We start from the raw sequence: 24,425 nt of genomic DNA on the forward strand, positions 1-24,425 counted from the left end.
TGATCCCTAGTACTTAATATCATTGTAAGAAAGATGATGAAACTGGCCATCACGCGTGCATATAATCCACACATTTTATCCATTCTGTGCCCTGTGTGCTGCACTCACTCTTCCCTCACTCACTACCTCCACTTTCTTTACCCCACTCTCTCTACCCCACCAAACCATGGTACTGATTCATCCCTACTAAACAAAATGTACCTGATCATCCGAGGCCGCCCATAGCCCCTGTTTGAATGACGAGAAGACCGAGCTCCTCCTCATCGGCTCGACAGTTAAACTAAATCATCTGAGTAATCAGTTTAAATCTTTCACCATCTACGGCATTAACATTAAAGTCTCAAAGGATGTGAAAACTTTAGGTTTCTACCTCGACTCAGCTCTAAATTTAAAGAGACATGTCAATGCCACAGCCTCGGCCACGGCATACACCTGCAAATTTAATGAATGCATGTAAACCTTTCCTCTCTACAACTAGCTGTACTACCTTAGCTAGAGCTCTAATGTTATCAAAATTAGACTATTGTAATGCCCTATACTTAGGTTCCAGCAAATACAATGTGAACAAACTACAAATTGTGCAGAATAACGCCTTATGAACTGTTTTGAATGTTCCCAGAACCCAGCATATCTCAGATGTCAGACGTAGTACTAATTGGCTTGCAGTTAAAGATAGAATCAAATTCAAATCCCTAACCCTCATACACAAATGTCTCTATAACTAAGCCCCTAAATACCTAGTAGATAAACTTGCCAAAAAAGTCTGAAAGCCCTACCAGAACCATACACTCTTACTGTCTGATTTTCCCTAGATTCAGACTGCAGAAAGCAGGCGGAAGTAGTTTTCCAGTGATGGCCTCTAAACATTGGAACTCATTGCCTGTTGACCTAAGAGTAGACCCTTCTCACCAGAGTTTTAGGAATAAAATGACATCTTGGTTCCTAGCTCTTGATGTATAACTAACACTCTAATCTGATATTTCTGTATATATCTGACATATATATGCTTCACCTACAATTAAATGACTCTATTGTAAATTCTAATTATTGTTCTATATATCTGTGATACATATGTTTCATCTGTAAGTACCTATACTCGGTCAGTTGTAAATACTCCCAACTGTTTTGCTACCCTGCCTATGTACTATGTAAAGTGCCCAGATACCTCCGGGTTTGGTGCGCTATATAAATAAATAAACAAACAAACAAACCACCAAACCCATCCCCGCCAAACCTCCTCCACTCTCTCTACCCCACCCCAACCTCCTCCAATCTCTCTACCATGACCCACCCACTCTCTCTACAACACACTCGCCTCACCACCACTCTCTACCCCTCTCATCCTTCCTCTCACACACTTGCTTTATTTCTTACCCTCTCACTCTCAACCTTCATCACTCATATTTCCTCTTGCTCATCATCAATAGTGCTCTCTCTTAATCATTTCCTCCCTTGCTCTATTCTCTTTCCTTCTCAGTCTCTTGCACACCTGTGCCCCGTATCGAATCCTCCTTTGAAACTGTGCACCCTCCGCCTTGAACCCTGATACACATAAATGCAAAATGCAAATAACATCAGTAAACGCTAAAACTATTGGCATTGACATTGCTTGTTGAATAAGGGGACTTGTATGCAGTCACTGCTAATTACATGATACAGTGAGCAGTAGGCTCTTTGCATCACATGGCCAAGAGTATTTATGCATTTTGTCTTTTCACTTCACATGCTGATCCGATGAACAGAGGCACATATTAATTTAAAACTGTTGACAAGTCTTCCCATATGCTCTTTAAACTCCTGACTAGCTTTGTGGCCAGAGGATAAGCATAGGAAATCTCACATGTAAATGCCCAATCCTGCAATGATGTAATGTTACAGCATTTCACACTTGTGCGTTAAGGCAAATGACCGCTTTGTGTTTAACAATTGTAGATCCACACTGTTCCCAAATACCACACTTCACACGAGATCTCAATCTAAATCTCATTCTCACAACTAATTTCTGTGCTCTTCATCCTAAACCAAAGTACCTATCTACAACAAAACCTGGGAGAAAAAGTAGATTTAGTAACTGGATCCAGTCGAAATTCGAAAATGAGCTGGCTTCAACACAGGGTGACTTTCAAGAACTGTACATATCACCACTCAGTTTCATGCACATTGGTTTGCGTTTTCACAGAGTCACATTCCACAGCATTTCCAAGGATAGCCCCCTGTTTCCTTGTGTCCAAGGGACATGTACACTCAACGACTGCTGGAAACAGCCAAAAACCGGCAACCGACTGATCAGGTTGTCCCTGCCAGAAAGAAAAGGGTTGCGTCCCTTTTTAGCCTGGATCCTATCCTTTTCATTGCTAGAACAGTGTGGAACACTGTATCGAATACCAGAATCCCACAATGCTACCATAATTCACAAACTGAAACAAGTGCTCTTACAAAATACTTTCACATTTGAGGTTTGTTGTTTATTGAGATGCTCGGGTTATTTAGAAAAGTGTATAAGCTCAACATGATACATCAGTTAATGCTATTCTTAGGGCATCTCTCAACTTCTCTCTGGGGATCCCGCCTCCTAGTGTCTCACCCCTTTTCTATGCCACTCATAAGACTTCCCTAGGCCTTTTATTTTTCCACCACCCATGTCTTGGGTTATCTGTGGGGTTTTCCTACCTCTCAGTCTGTCTTTATTCTCTGCCCCTCTGTTCTTGTCTTGTTTTATGCCCCTTCTAGACGTATCTTAATGGTTTGCTATTTCCAGTACTATCTTCGGTACTTTCCCTCTTTGTTCCCTTCGTGGGATTCAGTTTTGTTTTATAGTTGTTTAGTTCCTTTCCGTCTTTTTATGGGTCTCTCATTCTGTCTCTCCTTTGGAATGTGTTTGTTGTGTTCCTTGTTTTTTTTTTTGTTTCCGTCCTCCTTCTTATGAATTGCTCCTTTTGTTCCCTCTGTTTTTCTGCTCCTGCAGGGTTTTAATTTCTTTTCCCTTTCTCATGGCAGTCTCGTCCTGTCCCCTCTTGGGAATGTGTTACTTTTAATACTCCTCTGTGGTTTTTGTTTCTTCACCATTCTTATGGGGCCCTCGATCTGTTCCTTCTTCGGGATTCAATGTTTGCTTTTGTCCGCTGGGGTTTTCATTTCTTTCTCCCTTTCTATGCATGTCTTATTCTGATCTCCCCTCTGTGTTAATTTGCTGTTGTTGGTCTCTGTAATCTAATGCTTCTTGCCTCGTGTTCTTCTCAATGTTACTGCACATTTCCTTGAATCTCTCTCTCTCTCTCTCTCTCTCTCTCTCTCTCTCTCTCCCTCTCTCTCTCTCTCTATCACTCTCTCTCTCTTTATCACGCTCTTTGTCTTTTACCTTAGAACCCTGTTTCCTTTTTCTTGTGGACATAAATCATGGTTTCTTGGTTCCTTTCTGCCCACCTTTGCTTCACTCTTACACTTTGCTCAGTTACCCCTCAGCCCACAGGCTGCACCTTTGCTTCAGTTAGCCTGCTCACTAATCTCCTTTGTGTCCTGTGTTCTCATTTCACATTTGTCTTTCACTCCCAGCTAGAGTTTTGGGACTCTAATATTTTACCAGTCCTACTTCCCCCGGAGTCAAAGCTCCTGGGAAGACTCGCCTTCTCTTGCTGGTCCTGGTAATCGCTGTCATGGTTTTATGGAGTGCTCAGCCTCTCCCCCAGTCATAAGCAGGAGGAGGACTCCCCTGTAGCACCATCCTTATTGAATTTGACAGCCATCCTCACCCACACCTTCACCAACTTCATCAATGGAAAGTATCTGTGGTTGGTACGGGGTCTGCAACCCGTCCGGGAACTGTTGAGCACCTGCTGACATTAACAGCGTCTTTTTCATAGGACCAGCATTTCCTGGATTGGTTCTCCTGGGTGATTCACTCTGCAGGTGACTGGGGTTGCAGGTCCCTCTGGGGTATACCTACACCACTTCCTTCCTGACAGGTTCCTTTGTGAACTGGCCTTGTGTTTTTCAGTTTCCAAATGGCTTCTTTTTAAATCTGCCTCTTGGAGGCTTTCCCTTGATCTGGTTCAGGTCAGCTTTCATCATACTTTCTCTAGTCCTCGGTCAGAGTTGCTTTGATGCTCTTTCTTCTACCTGCATTGACTCTCAACTTTCCCTAGCAGAAAATCCATAATCCTCGGTCGTATGTGGACTGATTACATGTGTGACATTATCACAGTAGTCTTGTGGCAAAGTAAGTTTTGCAGCAATCAGAGGACTTTATTTCTTCTGTTTCCTTCCTGATTGATCTTGGTGTCTGGGAAGCATTGAATTTCTCTTCTCCTGCCATTCTGTTGTCTGTCTTGGATCATACTGTTGGAGTGGCCTGCTAAAGTCTATCCTCTGCTTGTGTTCTTCTTTCTCTTGGATCATCTACCTTGGCTCTCCCTGACAACCCGCGGCCCCTGATAGGCTATGCTCCTTGTGGTGAGCACTTCCAAGTCTAATCAACCTCTCTATGGCAGAGTGGAATACATGGCTGTTCCTCTCTACAGATGTATGAGACACTTGTCAGGACAAATAGTATTTCTCAGCTTTGCTTCTGGTGTAAGCATTACTGCTAAGCAGGCTCCAAAAAAACTTCTCTCACAGTTATTCCCCATAGGTGGCTGGGTTGTTGTTGCCCTAATAAGTCAGATTATAGAAAGGGGCAAAGCTGGGCTTTTGATCCCTTCAAATTCTGATGTTCACCTGAGAGCAATGCCACTGTGATTCCTTGGGCATTTTTGACAAAAATGACTAGTATTGAGTCTTAAAAAGAGATGATAAAAAATATAATAGCATAAATACTAAGCAAATGCATCGGATACATTGTTTAATATATGGAAACAAAAACTTGTTTGTACTGCAGCACGGATAACCTTGCAATTTTCTGCTTTCAAAATGATAACTGCTGGCAAGGCTAACCTACCTACTGTGGCTGAACACTACCCCATACTGCTTAACCGTGGATAAACAAACATCCTGTCCATTAATCAAAGAGCTGCATAGCTACATCGCCGATAAGGGAGCTTAGTGTGCGCAGCACAATGCAGTATCGAATCCTTGAAACAAAGATCATGGAACAGAAGATTGCATGAAATTGAAGCCAAAGTAAATGACTCATTCAAGAGATGATGTCTTTCCGCTATGAATTACTGTCCTGACCCACAAACACAAAACGTTTAGATTGTTTCCAAAAACCTTCCCACTTCTTTGACGGATATTCATATGTTAGGGATAAGTCATGACAGGAAAAGTATGACCGACTGTTGTCTGGAATGTGTATTTTTACAAATGAGTTCATAAAAATTTTGTTTAGGACAAAGATAACCATATGTAAAATACTAGATATTTGCAAGATCAATTAAACATTCACCGCAAGGTTGCATTTTGAAGTGCTTCCTGCCTATGAAATATAGTATGAAGTTATGTAGAATAATGTAAGATGTGATATTATTCTCTGTTCATCGGATCAGCATGTGAAGTGAAAATAAGAAATGCACCAATACTCTTGGCCATGTCATGCAAAGAGCCTGTTGCTCAATGTATCCTGTAATTAGCTGTCCCTGCTTAAAAGTCCCCTTATTCACAAATGGGACCTCCGAGCAGAAGTAATACCAGGCCACGAGTCTGAGTATCACGAAAGTCTCTGCCTTCTCGTATATGTAAGTGTTGCAGCAATATTGACTGGCCTAGAGCGCCAATATGCGTACAGATGATGCATATCAGCTGATGGACCTTGCACCCCTTATTCAGGGTTCCAAACGTAATAGGATTATAGAAATGTTCATGCTGTGCGTGACCATTTTGTCCTGTGGAATTCAGATCACGCAGAGTTGAGATGTAGTCTCCTATCTGGATCACTGTTTCTCCAGTGCGTGGTCTGCATCATGGCAGAAGAGGTTGGGGAGATGGCGCAATGGGAACACATCAAAGAGTGCATCCCTTTGTAAACAAGCATTGGGTAAGCCAACAAGCCAACAGTTTTTTGATTTTTGGAGGCATGTAAAAGGAATTTTCAAGGCACTGCCATAAAGGCATTAGCTGGCCATAAGATGGCAACAGCTGGCAAATGGTGTTAGATCTTCTGTGTGTTATTCCAAAATCAAATGTCTATATATGATTCAAAACTGTTGGATGTATTAGTGCTGTTTATTTTTGTTTTATTTTTTTATTTTATTGGATATGTGTAAGGCGCCTAGGCAACAAACAGTGTTTCAAGGCACCACAAAAAGGAGGTCGGGGGAGGGGGCAAGGGAGAAGGATAACAACGGCCCTACTAGGGCTTGTGACATTCGGATCGTTGAAGTGCAGTAACAAGAAGTGCGAGGGAGAGGGTGGGCAGGCTAGTTCGTGCGAAATGTGACGTGCTAGAGTGGGAAGGGAAGGGAAGTGAAGGGTAAAGATGAAAGAGTTCAAGAGAAACGAAGGGGAGGTGGGTGAAGGGCCACAGGGGTTAGTCGAGTGTAAAGAGGAGTCCAGGAGGGCAAGTGCCAGGGATTGCATGAGGTGCAGGGGATGAGGGTCCACATGCTAAGTGCGAGCAGGTGCGGTGGACTGGGAGCGGAGGGGGCTGGTGCCCTGTAGAACTCAGAGGGAACCAGACAGCCAGTCTCTGCTGCAGATGGGGGTATTAGCAGGAAAGCGGGAGAGAGAAGGAAGAAGAGAAAATGAGGATCTTGAGATGCTTCCGGAACTCGAGGTGATCCGGCTAAAGCCTGAGAGGTGCAGGGAGACCATTCCCGATCCACCCCCACTCTGTGCTTGGAGAAGTGTCTGATATGCAGAGAGTTGGGGCTTCAGGACTGAAGGGCTCTAGTAGGGAGGTATTTAGGGAGAGAAAGCTGGATGTAGCTGGATCCCAAGCCCCAGAAAGAATTGTGGATGATGCAAAGGGTCTTGAACTTGATCCTTGCAAAAGTTGGGAGCCAGTGGAGAGATTTTAGGGCTGGAGAGATGCAGTTCCTGGGTTTGAGGCCACAGATAAGTCTTGCAGTCCTAGTCTGGATTAGTTGAAGGGGGCGAGGGAGGAGGAAGGAAGATTGAGGAAGAGGATGTTGCAGTAGTTCAGCCTAGAGAGGACAGAGCTCTGGAGACATTGAGTTTCAGGGGGAAGGTGAGGAAAGGGTGAATGCCTCAGAGGAGGGGTAGCTGATTGTGAGCCTTCTTTTCAAGGTCCGCAATGTGAGGAGATAAGGAGAGAGAGGAGTCAAAGATGACACCAAGGTTTTTTACCTCACAAGGGGGTGAGGGGTGGGAACCCACAGAGGGTGGCCAGATGGTAGGAGGGGAGGAGAGAGCTGGGGTTCCAATGAAAAGGATCTCAGTCTTACTGGCCTTAAGGCAGAGATCATTGGTGGCCCACCATGCCTGAATAGCAGTCAGACAGTCAGTGATTGGAAGAGGAGGAAAAGGAGGCAGTAGAGGGAAGGCTGAAGAAGAACTGCATGTTGTCTGCATAACACTGGAAGCGAGGAGAGAAGGCGGAGATCAAGTGGGCCAGAGGGGCAAGGTAGATGCTGAAGAGCCACAGTGAGATGATAGAGCCTTGGGGGAAGCTGCAGGTAGAGAGTGTGATAGGGGAGAGAAAATGGCTGTCATGACCGCAGCCTCCAAGGAGTCAGGTTTAGCCCAACTGCCTCGGAAGCTGGGTCACAACTTTATTTTCAAGCTCCCATCGGCTCCCATAGGGGCCTTATGGACCTTGTCCTGGCGCCAGTGGCGCCAGGCTCATAAAGGGACAGGGACCCAGTCCCGGCACAGGACGTGCCGGGCTCATGATGTAAGGAATGGTGCTTGGGCGGACCTACCGGCTGCAGACCATGCTGCTCACTCCCCTGCAGGATGAAATCCTCATCCATCCGTGGCTGGAACTACTTTACCTTCTGGGTGTGGCCAGCACCACTCCCTGGGACTGGATACTGGAACTATTCTGGAAGCTGGGACTTCTTACTTGGGCGAGGCTGCTGTGGAAGGAGACACCTAAGCACTCCAGTAGGACTATTTAAACCACGCCCGATCAGAGCAACGTGCTTCGCGTTATTCTGCAATAGCAGCAAGACGCTCACCGTGTCAGCTCCAGAGAATCTGCAACTTCTGCATCTAGGGAAGAGAAATCCGTAATCTTACCTTCTGAAATACCATCTTCGTCTTCTGCAGCATCTGAGAAGGAAAAAGAACACCAGGTTTGCACGAGACAACAACCAGCGCAGCACTTACCCAATCCATCGGTGCATCTCAGGCCACGGGCTGCAGCTTTCCATTTTTTGGCACCCTGTGGAAGCAAGGACATTGGTTAGTAACCATCGTGAAACTTTTCCTACCTGCGCTGCATTCTTCTCGCCTCCGCCGACGCTGCTACTCGCATCTGCAAAACAAAAGGACATCATTAAGAAATACAAAACTCCATCCATACGCACGTGTTTTGGGCAGCTCTCATCTTTCTCACTCCTCGGCGCATTCCTCGACATCTATTTTTCTACCCAGCTGCTTCTGCAACCTGCAAAAGGAAAAGAGACATTAAGAAGTGCTTTAAACTTCGAATTGACATTTTTTACTTACTTGCCTGCAATACCTTCGCCTTTCCATCGCTCTCCATTCAAGCAACCGCCGTTCGTGCTGCTAACGACGGCCTAGCTCCAAATCTTCATCCTCTGCAACCAAGAGGCTGGACAATTAACCAGTGAAGTAACTGGCTTCGGTGCCCCTGCACAGACGCAGGATGGAGAGCTCCGCTTTCACCTATATAAGGTGAGCACATTTAGCCTACGAACTACGTGGGGAGTACCAGGAAGGGGAGTCAGCTTGCCCAGTCAGGCTTATATATCCTATTAACCCCTTGCTCTCCCAATTGCAGACACCTCACCCTTCAGATCAAGGTCTCAGTGAGGAGAGGGCCTTTCCAGGGTGGCATTCGAGGCCTGCGCGTGACCCTAGAAGACTCCGAGAACCCCCAGCCCAGACCTGCGCCTCCGAGGGATTCAGGTGAGCGTTACAGAACGCGAAGCCTACCGCAATATTCCCACCCAGGTGCTATGGAAACCTCGGACACAGATCAACTGGCTCAATTGCTTGGGGAACTAGGGGCAGAAGTACACGCATCTCGCCAAGAAACAAACGCTTTACGAAGGGAGTTGATCATGGCCAAGGAACGGACTGATGATCTGGCCAGACAGTTGCTACAGGCTCAAGCGGGACAGACGCCACTGCCTCTCTATGGAGGGGGCGGCACACCTACAACCTCAAGTAATCCGGTGCAAATTAATCTGCCAGGGAATGTGCCTTTGGCCCCGCCCGAACGTTTTTCCGGTGATCCAAAGCGATATGCAGTATTCATCAATCAATGCCGCTTGCACTTTCTGTGTAGACCCGCCGCATTCCCAACGGACCAAGCCAAGGTAGCGTTTGTACTTTCCTATCTTAGCGGTAGTGCTGCAGACTGGTCCATTCCTCTCGTGACACAGGATGACCCGCTCCTCTATAACTTTCAAGACTTTCAGACCAGTATGGAAAAGTTGTTCGCAAGACATTCGCAGGGGCAGGCCTTGGACAATGAACTCCTGTCACTCAGACAAGGTAATCAGGATCTCCTGGCTTACATAGCGTCCTTTAATAGACTGGTGGTTGAGACCAGGTGGCCTGAAGATAAGAGAATCACGCTCTTCTACAGAGGTCTACGTGGGGAACTTAAAGACGTGTTAGCTCAGGTGGTGAATCCGCCGCAAGACTGTTCAGATTATATAGACCTAGTGGTCCAATTAGATCATCGGCTACAGAACAGGAAGACCGATCGATCCAGATTTGAAACCCGGGTACTTTCAAGACCTCAGAGCTCCGCTAAAGGGACTGACTCCGTGGAACCAATGCAAATAGGAGTAGTAAAAGGACCATTAACCCAGAAAGAACGGGAAAGAAGAAGGCAATTACAGCTGTGCCTATACTGTGGGAATTCTGGACATTTCCTTCGTGATTGCTCAGTGAAACCGGTCAAGAAGACCGTAGGAGCTTCTGATAAAACTGCTGAGAAACTGGAATCGGGAAACGACCTCGCCCGACAAGCGTAGAGGTCCGCTTGCCGAGCGTTAGAACCAGTTCCTTGACCTCGCATTTGGTAATGCCTATGGTCCTCATATGTCCCAATAGACCAGATCGCATGCATGCTATCAAAGTATACATCGATAGCGGAGCAATCGGTAATTATGTGGACCACGACTTGGCTACCAGGATGGATCTTCCCCTACGTCCCAAGATGGTAAAGGACGTAATCACTACAGTGGATGGTACTGAAATAGCTTCCGGACCAGTTTCTCATACCACCGTGGAGGTAACGTTGTTATGTCAAGGCGGACATCGGGAGAAGATCGTGTTTGATGTAATCAAGGCCCCGCAGTTTCAGGTGATTCTGGGAATGCCTTGGTTGGAAAAGCACAATCCTCAAATAAACTGGCGAGCCAAGGTGATTCGGTTTCCAGAATGCGCTTCAACCTGTTATCCTCAGCCCGAAATCAAGCTAGCAGCCATCACTTCCGAGGACCCCCGATTACCTCTGGAATACCAAGAGTTCAGCGACGTCTTTCAGAAAGATCAAGCCAACACCCTGCCTCCACATCGGTCATACGACTGCCAGATAGACCTGATACCAGGGTCCACCCCTCCGTGCAGTAGAATATATGCCCTCACTGAACCAGAAAACCTCCATCTCAGGCAATACTTGGACCAGTACTTGGCTAACGGATTCATCCGCCCCTCGAAATCCCCGGCTTCCTCAGCTTTGTTCTTCGTCCCGAAAAAGGAAGGTGACCTAAGAACGTGTATCGATTATCGCGCCCTGAACCAGATTACAGTAAAAAACCGATACCCGTTGCCCTTGATTCCTGAATTATTGGACCAGGTAAAAGGCGCCTGCATATACACAAAGTTAGACCTCAGAGGAGCTTACCATTTGGTACGCATTAAGGAGGGCGGCGAATGGAAGACGGCCTTTCGCACTAAATATGGATTATTTGAGTATCAAGTAATGCCCTTCGGACTATGTAACGCACCGGCCGCTTTCCAGTTTTTCATGAATGATGTCCTCAGAGAACTTATTGATGTGTGCGTAGTCGTTTATATTGACGACATCCTGGTATACTCAGCCTCAGAATCTGATCATCGTAGACACGTCACAGCGGTTTTACAGAGACTTCGCCAACACCGCTTGTTTGCTAAACTGGAGAAGTGCACCTTTCACGCAAAGGAAGTGGAATTTTTAGGGTTCATCTTATCACCCAACGGAGTTCACATGGACTCAAGAAAAGTGGATGCTATCACCAAATGGCCTTCCCAAACTTCTGTGAAAGGTGTGCAGAGCATGCTGGGCTTCGCTAATTTTTACCGAAGGTTCATTCCTGAATTCTCTCGGGTAGTCCAACCTATCACGGCTCTTCTGAAAAAGAATAAAAAATTCGAGTGGACTCCAGAAGCCGAACAAGCCTTCCAAGAATTAAAAACCAAATTTATCTCTGCTCCAGTCTTAAGGCATCCCCGTCCAGAACTTCCCTACATTGTCGAGACAGACGCTTCCAGTCTAAGAGACCCTGACACGCACCAGTTACACCCTGTAGCCTTTTGGTCTCGCAAATTTTCGGCTCCTGAAATCAACTACACAATTACGGACAAAGAACTCTTGGCAATTAAGTCCGCCTTTAAGGCCTGGCGGCATTATCTTTTGGGAGCCCGGCACACAGTAACTGTAATCACGGATCACCGTAACCTCCAGTACCTGAAGTCAGCTAAAGCTCAATCTTCGAGGCAACTACGCTGGGCTTTATTCTTCGCAGAATTCGATTTTGTAATCACATTTCGACCAGGCGTTAGGAACGGAAAAGCAGACGCCCTTTCCCGGATAGGGGTAGACGAACTTACAGCTAATCCGGAGCCGGTGCCAATAATTCCTGAACAAAAGATACTAGGAGTAATCAAAACATCATCCCTCGAAGAGATTAAAGCAAGGGTCAATCAACTCATAACTCCCGAAGATTCATCGAATTGGCAATTGAAAGGGAAGGATTTTACAATAGATCAGAACCTATTGTATTTCCAAGGAAGACTATTCTTACCCTGCGCTGACTTACAAAAACAGGTCATCACCTGCTACCATGATTCTCTAATGGAAGGACATCCTGGAGTTGCCAAAACCTCAGAGAAAATTAAAAGGCATTTTTGGTGGCCATCTTGGAGGAAAGATGTTAAGGAGTTTGTGGCTTCTTGTGGTATCTGTGCACAAAACAAGAGTCAGAAGGAAAAACCAGCAGGATTATTACGTCCAATAGACATTCCACCAGGCCCTTGGCACACGCTCTCGATGGATTTTATCACTGATTTACCCCCTTGCTCCGGATACAACACAATTCTAGTGATCGTGGATCTTTTTTCAAAAATGGCTCATTTTATCCCACTGAAGGGTTTACCTACAGCTTCCATTCTAGCCCGAGAATTTCTTGAAAACATTGTCCGGTTGCACGGTTTCCCTTCGGTACTAATCTCTGACCGAGGGAGCCAATTCATTTCCCATTTTTGGCGGAGTTGTTGTCGTCTAGCACAGATTGATGTACAACTTTCCACCAGCCATCATCCTCAAACCGATGGGCAGACTGAGAGAACTAACCAAACTCTAGAACAATATCTGCGCTGCCTGTTGCATCAATCCGAGGGTACTTGGAAGGATGTCCTTTGGATTGCTGAATATGCTTACAATAATTCAATCCATTCTGGGACAGGAAAAACCCCTTTTTTCCTGCTGTATGGAAGTCATCCTCGAACCTCAAATCTGGACCCACCTCAAGCTCTCGGAACACCTGCTGTTGACCATCTGCATTCGGCGATAACTCAAGCATTTAAAGAAGCCACAGCTCATCTTCAACGAGCTAAAGAATCATACAAAAAAGGAGCGGACCAACATCGAAAAGAGGCTCCCCAATATCAAAAAGGAGATCAAGTCTGGCTGTCCACTAAACATTTATCTTTAAAAGGGCCACGCACCTTCAACCCAAGATATTTAGGACCCTACTCGATCACGGCCGTGATTAACCCAGTGGCTGTCAAACTAGAATTACCTACTCGAATGAAGATACATCCTGTCTTCCATGTTTCTCTCCTGAAACCTATGCAACCCGGAACCCGTTTGACTAAACCTCCTGAGCCCATCCAAGTTGACGGAGAATCCGAATTTGAAATTCGAGACATCTTGGACTCCAAAATTTCCAAATCAAAACTATACTACCTGATTGATTGGAAGGGATATGGACCCCAGGAGAGATCTTGGGAACCCTCAGAATATGTACATGCACCTCGTTTAGTCCGAAAATTTCATCGGGCTTTTCCCAACAAGCCAAAACCTCCGGAAAAGACAAGCTTGGGAGGGGCCTTGAGGGGGGGTACTGTCATGACCGCAGCCTCCAAGGAGTCAGGTTTAGCCCAACTGCCTCGGAAGCTGGGTCACAACTTTATTTTCAAGCACCCATCGGCTCCCATAGGGGCCTTATGGACCTTGTCCTGGCGCCAGTGGCGCCAGGCTCATAAAGGGACAGGGACCCAGTCCCGGCACAGGACGTGCCGGGCTCATGATGTAAGGAATGGTGCTTGGGTGGACCTACCGGCTGCAGACCATGCTGCTCACTCCCCTGCAGGATGAAATCCTCATCCATCCGTGGCTGGAACTACTTTACCTTCTGGGTGTGGCCAGCACCACTCCCTGGGACTGGATACTGGAACTATTCTGGAAGCTGGGACTTCTTACTTGGGCGAGGCTGCTGTGGAAGGAGACACCTAAGCACTCCAGTAGGACTATTATAACCACGCCCGATCAGAGCAACGTGCTTCGCGTTATTCTGCAATAGCAGCAAGACGCTCACCGTGTCAGCTCCAGAGAATCTGCAACTTCTGCATCTAGGGAAGAGAAATCCATAATCTTACCTTCTGAAATACCATCTTCGTCTTCTGCAGCATCTGAGAAGGGAAAAGAACACCAGGTTTGCACGAGACAACAACCAGCGCAGCACTTACCCAATCCATCGGTGCATCTTAGGCCACGGGCTGCAGCTTTCCATTTTTTGGCACCCTGTGGAAGCAAGGACATTGGTTAGTAACCATCGTGAAACTTTTCCTACCTGCGCTGCATTCTTCTCGCCTCCGCCGACGCTGCTACTCGCATCTGCAAAACAAAAGGACATCATTAAGAAATACAAAACTCCATCCATACGCACGTGTTTTGGGCAGCTCTCATCTTTCTCACTCCTCGGCGCATTCCTCGACATCTATTTTTCTACCCAGCTGCTTCTGCAACCTGCAAAAGGAAAAGAGACATTAAGAAGTGCTTTAAACTTCGAATTGACATTTTTTACTTACTTGCCTGCAATACCTTCGCCTTTCCATCGCTCTCCATTCAAGCAACCGCCGTTCGTGCTGCTAACGACGGCCTAGCTCCAAATCTTCATCCTCTGCAACCAAGAGGCTGGACAATTAACCAGTGAAGTAACTGGCTTCGGCGCCCCTGCACAGACGCAGGATGGAGAGCTCCGCTTTCACCTATATAAGGTGAGCACATTTAGCCTACGAACTACGTGGGGAGTACCAGGAAGGGGAGTCAGCTTGCCCAGTCAGGCTTATATATCCTATTAACCCCTTGCTCTCCCAATTGCAGACACCTCACCCTTCAGATCAAGGTCTCAGTGAGGAGAGGGCCTTTCCAGGGTGGCATTCGAGGCCTGCGCGTGACCCTAGAAGACTCTGAGAACCCCCAGCCCAGACCTGCGCCTCCGAGGGATTCAGTTGAGCGTTACAATGGCCCAGTTGAACCTGTGAAGGTTGGGAAGGTCTGTTGGCAAGGAAAGGGAGGAAAGAGTCCACTCCAGTGCCAGGCCCGTGATGCCAAGGGTATTAATTGGAATTCAGCACAAGGAACAGATGCAAGGATACCAGTTGCATTAAAATGTCTTACCCAGATGTTCCTTCAGCCACCTGAGGAATATTTTACACCAGGAACTGGCTTATATGTGAAAATAAGGGATCCGCCTTCAGAAGACTGCTTCAAAATTACATGGGGTTCTCCTTAAAAGCACTGAGCTATATCAGACATCCATTGGGGAGGAGGTTTTGGACAGGTAGTAGGTGAAAACTGGCATAGGGGCCAGCATAGCCATGGGTGACCGATAAGTGAATAAAAATCCAAACAGCCTACAGGATGAGTGTCCACCCCTCACATCCTATCTCGCTCCAAGCTTTGCTTCCCATGCCAATACTTTTGGCGTATAGGCAGTGCTTAAATGCTGCCTAGTTGCCACATCTTAACAACTCAACTTTTGTAGATTGTTACCTTAAGTCTTTTATCTCATCATTGAGCTAATTTTTAAACTTTTAATTCCTGCCTCCCTTCCAACATCAGGAGAGTTAAACATTTGAGCTCTGACTGCAATGCCATTAGTTAGTTGAAGCATACTTCAAGAAAACAACATGAAATATTGTGAGAAAGGTTATAGGAAATGCAAGGACATGGCATGTGGCCACTCAAAAAAAGTAGTCACAGACAATGTTATGTGTAGGCTCAAACAAACTAGGTATGCAGCACACAAGATGCAGAAAACACATTTGCATTAAAAGATTAAATCATCTAGAATGTGGACATTATCTAATAAAGTATTTTCTTTTTAAAATGATAATGATGTGTTATTTATCTAGCCCTTTTGCTAATGTGCTTTACAGAGAACATATTTACATACAATATCTCACAACCAAAATTGGTACTCATTTATCGATATTGAAAGGATGAAAGGCTTATTCGGCCTTGCTCAGATTCAAACCTGCAGATCAGGGTTAGATCACAGCTGCGATCGCTCAACCCACTGAGCTATCTTACTGGCTCCTTTTGAAAGTTGCCACTATACAAATATCCAGGTAGCACAGCAACAAACCCTGGTTATGAATTAATAATTCTCTTTACAAAATCAATACCATGACTTTTCTTATGTGTCATCCATCAGACATGTGTACCAATCATTACCAAAGATATTCATGTAACAAAGTTCATGCATGAATAAGACATTTTGATATTTCACTCGATGCAGCTTTTTTACTTAAAAACAAAGAAAGTAATGGGCACTTAATAAATGGATAGATTTAAAGAACACACTGACTCAATAAGATGGAGTTATGGTGCACAAAGGGCAGCAGTGCTTTAAAGCTGTTCATGAACAAATGCAAATCTGAAAATGCTCTTGTACCAGGAAAACACACCTGGATCAGCAGATGTTAAAGGGTGGAATTTGCCTTATATAATAGTGGAATTAAATCACATTACTTTACAGCTCTTAAAGGTCCCCGTGTCAGATTGAGTAGTCTGAGAACTACCTATTTATTTTCTCTACATTCCAGTACTTGTATTGTTTTTCTCAAACAAAATGCAGCACTTAGGAAACACCAGAACTGGGTAACCTACACACATCTGGCATGAGGCAGCTTGAGAGTGTAAAGAAATTACTTCTCAGCCATAATTCTCTGCAGTCAGCCATCCCAGGAAATAAATAAACTTCTGTGGAAAGAAGAGACATAGAAGCAGTCGGCTGGGAGTAGTTTTGTTTAATCACTTTCTTATAAGCTGAAAAGGGAGTAGCTCAATTTTGTCCTGCATACATCATGGCAACAGATTACGCAATCATTTTATGCCAATATAAACTTTATATTTTAATAGGCTTTCATTGGCCAATTTACTTAAAGGTCAAATATCACTTGTTTTCCATTGGACATAAACACTTCCTGAGAGACATGATTTGTATGTGAATCATCATGACTAGTTGTTTTCTGCATTTTCTGAATCACCAGACATATGTTGCAACCATTAAAACTGGATAATGCAGGTTCCGTAAATGAGGCACAGCTTCAGACATATTAACAGACTGTGTCCAAGACATAGATACGTTGTTTGGTTTTCTATTAGCTAATCCCCCTTTCTTATCTATTTCTGACTGTATGCCATTTTCAATTGCAAAACAGCACTGTGAAAATCATATATTTTGCTATTTGATTCTGCTAGATCACTGTAGTTTGTCTTCTCACCATGCACTCCTTTTTTGCACAAAGCACTACATTTCTGTGTTTCCAGCACTTTTAAACCTTCATGGAGTTTTGAGGCCTGTAGCCATCTGTAATGCAATGGCTGCCTTTTTGCTGACCTATTTCCTATGTCAGAAATCTATATTCTATGTTAATGATGTGGTGCGCAATGGGAGCATTGCTTTGCTTTATGTTGTCCTACATAAGTGTGTCCAGTATCACCTATTTCTAATGTACCTGCCTCTAATAAGGGCAGCCTGGCTGCCTCAATGGACAATATGCCTGACCTTCATAATGTTGGACAGGAGGGAGGGGTACACCATATTTACCTATTTGTCAGCAGAGGAAGAGAGAGAGAGAGAGTCTGCTCCTCTACAAGAGGCCTGTCACTTTGGAGTCTGTTGACATGGGGAACCAGATAATCGGTTCTTTGATGCTTTAACTGTTCCCATAAGGCCGGAAGTCCATTCCAGAGCGGTGTTACAAAAAGTAACCCCCACTCTGCAGAGATAGTCTGCAAATGGTGTTGAAAAAGCAAACCGTGATAGCTATTTTTTATGCATTTGACAACAACTGTAGTAATATTTGCAGATACTAAAACAATTTGCCAACTGTTGCATCTTATCTTCCAGTAGTACCATTATGGAAGTGCCTTCAAATTACAGATGGCATGCCTACACAAAAGCCAAAATATTTGGTTCAATGCTTATTTTACTATGCATTGGTGAATCAGGTTTTTCGATTATTTTGTCTTTAGCTTACAGAACAAAATGTGTCGACAATCCACCAAACAATGACAGTGGTGTAAAGGTGCACATACATTCATAAAACTGCAGATCTCATATTGCTACGTTTCATGTAAAGAAAAACTTGAGGTTGACAGCTCGTCCCTCACTATGTCCTGTGAAGCAAAAAACAGCACAGAAATCTGTCTGAGTAGTCACAGGTGTGAAAGAGCAAATACAGAGAGAGTGGGGTTTCGGATACATTTGAATAAAAGGGGCAAAAAGTGATTCCTTGCATTCATAGATCTGAAGCAAGCTTTTGACAGCATAAGTTACAGATGTGGTCGTGCCCTGTTGATCTTGTTCACCCGTTGATGGCATTTCATTCAAACACCTTGATTAGAGTTCAACTCAGTTCAAAGGGAGACCTCATGGATGAAATCTCGACAAAAAAGGGTGTAAAACAGGGCTGCCCACTAGCGGCTTTACTTTTTAAATTATTTATCGCCGACCTACCGATTGCCTTGAATGAAACAAAATCTTTTCCACCTCAAAGAAATGGGCAGCAAATCAGTTGGGCCATATATGCCGACAATTCTGTGTTGATGGACACCACCCAGATTGGGTTTCAAAGACTTTTGACTGATCTCCAAGTTTATCTCCACCAAAACAATCTTGCAATAAATGTAAAAAAAATCAAAAATAGTGGACTTCAGCCCAAAAACCGGCAAAAGGGATAAGACATTTAAATGGAAAGTGGCTTGTGAGATTCTTGAGGCCACACAGTATTTACGTTATTTGGGAGTTCGGTTCAACAAGTCGATTCGTGAATGGGACTGGACCCAAGACTTGACACTCCGCATGAGAAATTTGTCACTGCAGGAAGCAGAGCTACATGCGGCATATGGGAAGTTCACTATGAAACCTGTGCTTTTGTTCAACCTGCAAAAGGTAGTTCCAACAATTACCTTTGGAAGTGAAGCAGGATGGAATATAAGCCAAGGCGTTGGACATACTTAGAAGGTCTTTTCTGGCGAAAAATTCTTAAACTGCCTTCCAATGTTTCATTGATAGCCATCCGTCATGAGCTGTGTCTGGAACCCCTTTATGGAATGGTGCTGTAGAAAACGATAGCTAGATTGAGGAAAATGCATTTATCCAACACAGCCTCTCCCTACCGCAACTTGGCAGCTTCTAATGAGTCACCTCATTCTGGACTATTAAGGACTTGGGCTGATAAAATTGATAAGATCTTGAACCATGCTGACGTTTATATGGGCACAGTGCTTTTTAATCCTCAAGCTGCAAAGAAAAAGTTGAGAAGGCGGAATTGGATCCAAAACATAGAAACACGTAACAAATTAGCTTTGTCCCTTTACATTGGAATTGCTACATGCGGAGTCGACCAGTTACCACAGTATTTAAGCAAATTTCCATCGCGCTATCATAGAGACCAGTTCTTGAGACTAAGATTACATTTATAAAAAAAACAAGGAAATGCTCTTTCTAAAAGATGACAAAGAAACTCTCAATAATGTTTGTAGATTTTGTCATGCTTCAGTTGAATCATTGAAGCACTTGATTACGGAATGTTTGGAGCTAAACACCAAACGTTCAATATTCCTGAGTAAATATTCCCCCCTAAGTGGAGGGCTGGTGGTTTTTGATGTTAGCGGGAACAAACGATAAACGAACTTGTGCTGTAACTGATTTTATGGACCAATATTGACTATCGTGTAATTTAGACAATGTGGAGTATGTGATATTGACGGCAGACTTTGGGGGGCTGATGATACTTATTAAGAAGTACTGAATAGTGTATAGGATTCTTAGCTAAATGTGTGTGTGTAATAAAGGTTTGTCATAAACTACATGTTACAATAAAAAAATGCCATGTAAATCATGTGCAGCCAGCATGTTTGACCCATTTCTTACAACCAGTCATTTAAAAATCTGTTACAGGCAGAGCCAATGGCACTGAATAAAATGTGAAGAGTGATTGAATGTTTTAGGGAATTTAACCCATTTAAGTTCAGGCTTTTCCTGGAGTAGTGCCATTTTGAATGTAATAATCTGTTCTCAAATCTCCCATTATGGGTGTAGAATGTGCACAGAGGTCGCTAAAGTATCTTTTGTAACAGATAAAACTGTTGGGTTTTACAATGCTTGTTTTAGCTTGCCTTGAGTACAAGGAACAGTTATAATTCAAGTGGCTGAAGGCATGCTTGACTAAGTCATTTTATTACACCAGGAGTACATTTGCAGCTGCAATTTAGCCTTAAACTCTCAACAGACAGCTTATAAATAACACTGGAAGGCCCAAGTTTGAAGTTAGTGCTTCAGAAAGATAGCTCAGAGTGACTCCAGGAGGATGTGCTTTGGGCAGTAGGTGGCAATGGCCATAGGAACTAGTATGGCCATGGGAAGTCAGTGGGTGATTAAATAACCAAACAACACCCACAAGCTGTGTGTCCCTGCTCATCTACCTCTGAGCCAAAATAGCTTGGGCTTTTATCTGTGTGATAAAGAAAAGTGCATTTTGCATTAAGGCCAAACTAAATGAGCAAAGATAGTGAAGCATTCATTTTTAGGTTTGCCAACAAATATTATCATTTTTGGTACCTCCTTCCCTCCGTAGTTGATTCATGTAAGTAGGGAGAAAGAATACAGCCTAGAGGGGTCAACAAGATAGACAAGTGCATGGAAGATACTCAAAGGAGACTGATCATGATGCATGCTTGTAAAAGGTTAAGCCCAAGCCTGTTGGTTCACTACTAACTACAGACAGGTCAAGTGTAAATGATGGAGCGATGGGATAAGCCACTGCAAGCCCTCTGGATTTACAACGATGTGGGGGTTTCTGGATCACCAGGATATAACCGAAGAACCTTTTTTTTACATCGACTGTATTCTTACTGATGTCTATTACTTGATGCCTTTATCAGTTGTCACATGCAATGCTCAGATGGAAGTTGTGAGTCTCTCTCTGAGAGAGGCTCTTTCTGCAGGTATCTTTCCATCTTATTTTCTGAATCAAGCGCCTCTTTTTCCCACTTCAGCTATTGATTCTAAGTTCTTGGAGATATGGGAAGTCTTCTTCTCACAGGCCATTCATTGGGTGTACACATAGTGTTACATTTTCAGATGTGTAAAGACTGTGCCTTCAAAGAATGCTACCAAATGATGGCAGTAGCTGAATATGTTTTCGTACTATGTTTTTGCGTGCTTTAAAGTGCTATCACTCAAAGATACTCTTTTTGTCATTCTTGGAAGGAAGAAAGGCTGAGTCATACCACCTGGTATTTGAACTTGTGACCTGCACATTGCACACAGATCTCTTCAGTAGGTACATTGACTCCCTGGCACATCTCGCAGGTTACACAGCACCACACAACGTGCAGATGTTAGGAGGGTTGTTAGCTATATTGAAGGACCTTCCTGAAATTATGTTTTTCTTTTCCTCAGGCGAGCATGATGCCTATTGTCTGTTCTGAAATTACTTCTTTGCTCAGTTCAGCTTTAGTTAGTATCTAAGCAAAAGTAATGTCTCATAAGGTAAGCAAGGAAGAGCATCTGGAATCCTTAGTAGCGATCAGAGGTATTTACAAAAAGCATAGAAAAGATTATTTAATGATGTGGGAAGTAATTAAACCCAATATTGAAAGATTCCTATTGTTTATCAAGTATTGTGTCATAAGTCGCAACCCAAACCTCTCCCTGTATGACTCATCCAAAACTAAAATAACCCCAGCAACAATCTCAAGGTTCATTTAATCTCTCTCTACCCCGATACTTGCATGAAATAATTGACTACTTTCACCGTCAAGCATTGCTCCAATGTCTTCTAGGATTGGAGAAGAAATAGACAATGACCCTAGGTCTTGAATCAGTCGCAAGACTTGATGGTGGATATAGCCAATGATATTTATGTAGATATTGGGGTGTGTGTATATTAAGTTTGTCTTCTTGTTATTGCTGGGGAGATTGATGTGTTGAGAGTAGTACATCGGGAGATTGCCTGAAGGGTATACAATGACCGTAAACAATTTTCCTTCGTGAAAAAGTTAACATGCTAAATTGTTTGCCCGTGTTCTACATGCACCAATTCATGAGCAAGGCCATAGTGCATCTAATTTATCAACCACTTCACATTTAAAACATGATTTGCAACTTTGATTTGGTGGGTATCTTTTTCATTGATTAAAACACTGAGATCATTTCAAGTGACATTGAATATTGCCGTATTTACTAATCAGTGTGCATTCGTGCATTATACAAGTGTTTTGTTGATGAAAATACTAATTTCTATTATTTCTTTAAATTCTCAATTCTAGAATTTGGTAAAAAAAAATACAAAATAAGTTATATTTAGTGCATGTTTATCACTCAGGTTCACCAGTATTATAGCTGCCTCCCAGATGATAAGGTGCCCTATGTGAATAGCCCCGGAGAGAAATCTAGAATCAAACAGCTTTTACAGCAGCTGCCTCCACATGACAATGAGGTAAGTGCTGGATGATCTTTTGAGGAACGCTTGCTTGGCACGTTTTTGTAAAGAAGAAAAATATAGCACTAAGACGGCAGCCATTGTCAGACGCAGAAAAGGAATGTGTGGATCCCACTGTGGGATTCACGTTTGGCTGCACTGCAATTAGTCTTCAAGTTGGCCATTGCCGAGTTCTGTTGCCTTGAGTTGCATAAGCCTTTGAACATCCCTAGTCTTATCATGTAGTAAGTGGAATAACCTGACACTGCTTTAGTCTGTCTTCTGGGCTGCAAATAATTGAGCCGTGACACTAATCTTCATCCGAATTAAAATATCTGTAATGCTTCATCGCCTTAGCCACCTAAAAGGTTGTTTTCACTGCACCTCCCAATAGGTACAGATGCAGCACACTCACAATTCTCTAATATCTGACTTTGCAACAATAGGGGGATGTTATTAAGTGTTTGTGGTCAGCCCAATCCTGTGGAAAGCGGCTCTGAAATCCTAGTGATCATCACTCATCATTCCAAAGCTCCTATGTGCGGATCTGGCAATGCGCCATATTCCTCCGGTGCGGACATACCACAGCTACAATCTCACCATCTTGTAAGGATCGATTCTCAGAATGCATAGAATATTCATGTATCTACATGTTAACCAGTATAATGCATTTCATTGTCTCTCATCCGCTGCCAGAAATTGGAAAAGGTGCAGACACTATGATCTAATCATTATGACTATTATAAAAATAATGTGAGATCTTTATCAGGTGGGAAAAGATCAGTGTGAGTGCAGTACTCACTGACTGTTCCCGTAAAAGAGTGCATCTGTATGTAGGCCTCTCGAAGGCTCTCCCCAGAAGGTTTCCCGCTGGGTGGATAATGAGCAGGCGGAATGTATAGCAGTTTTTAATGTTGTGCTCCCACAGGCACACATTACAGTAATGAAACATGTGGGCAGTAGTGGAAAAGGACCACAACGAGCCCACTTGGACATGACTTGTGCCGGTGCAGGAAGTCAGTGATCAGATTCACTCAATTCGCTTGTATGTCCAATTGGCTGATGTTTTCTCTTCTCCGACACCAGCACCCACACTGCAAAGTAATTGACTTGACTTAGCGCTAATCACATAAACACAAATCCTTCCTGCTCTCTCAAATTAGCAAAGACAAATGCCACTGGCATTTGTTTTCAAGTAATTGTTCAAGAAGTTCTGGGGAAGATTAATGAAACATGGAGGCAAGTTTCTTTTCATTGGGCATACGGACATTTGGGGTGTTATCTTTCAATTTACTAAATTGTGTGGAGTAACTAAAAATGATTATCATTGTCAATGTAAAATATGTCCTCATATTATGTTCCTAAACAGTTTTAATATAATTGCTTTTTGATATTGTAGCGTTTGAATAGGCAGAGACTTAAGAACTTTGGGCTGCAATGCCAGGGCCAGGCTTCAACCTCTATTGTAAGAAAAGGGGCAACGTTTAAAGGCCATTCATACACAGTATCTAAAAGAGAGCTAATCTTGAGAACATTTTAATTATTTTAGTTTTTATGGTTCAACGTGTATCGTGCCTCATCTCAGTAGGGAGGGCAGCATATTCGTGAGCAAAATAAATATCTATATTTGGAAATCCTAAGAACGTCGCCGCACATCTCTCCTAATGACAGCCGAAACCCATGTTCCTTTTTTAGCAGGGCCAATCGGTGATCTGGTTGAAGGGATCTTGGCATTAGTCTGATCATCCAAATCTAAATCCCACTGGGCATGAAATGTGATCACGCCGTGGAATACTTGCCCCCAAGAACCGCAAATATTTCCTGGGAACTGGGTCGGGAAGTAAAGTTTCCTGTAGCAGAGGGTAGAGTGGACTGTTGACCTATGATATGATATGAGAGATTATTTATAACACGCTTAATACCCATAGGTTTCTATGCGCAGACTCAGGGATCGAACTTGTGTTGCTTCGTGTCGTCTTGTTTCCAAGGCGAGCATGCTGCCCCTGAGGTATCCTCCCGAGATGAGCTCCAAAGATCCTAAGGTATGGATTCTTACTCTGCATTAGTGTTTCTGTCAGTTGACCTTACCAGAGGATTGCTGTAAATAGTGACCTTCAAGCACACAC

At 43.9% G+C, this 24,425-nt stretch overlaps 1 protein-coding gene across 4 annotated transcripts in view; it reads left to right on the plus strand.

The window, feature by feature from the left end:
- PRICKLE2 (prickle planar cell polarity protein 2) overlaps window positions 1-24,425 on the plus strand; it is a 1,392,985-nt gene that overhangs the window by 1,214,337 nt on the left and 154,223 nt on the right. For 2 of the 4 annotated variants that reach the window (XM_069643708.1, XM_069643710.1), the window contains 2 exons: window positions 22,204-22,317; window positions 24,228-24,341. The exons of 1 other annotated variant lie outside the window; for it this stretch is intronic. In XM_069643708.1, coding sequence (XP_069499809.1) covers window positions 22,204-22,317; window positions 24,228-24,341 — 228 coding nt within the window. The remainder of the gene's footprint in view (window positions 1-22,203; window positions 22,318-24,227; window positions 24,342-24,425) is intronic. One more of the 4 variants, XM_069643709.1, reaches the window with a different exon arrangement.

Source organism: Ambystoma mexicanum, chromosome 2p, assembly GCF_040938575.1.
Source record: "Ambystoma mexicanum isolate Mex_15411 chromosome 2p, UKY_AmexF1_1, whole genome shotgun sequence".
In the NCBI taxonomy this organism is placed as follows: domain Eukaryota; kingdom Metazoa; phylum Chordata; class Amphibia; order Caudata; family Ambystomatidae; genus Ambystoma; species Ambystoma mexicanum.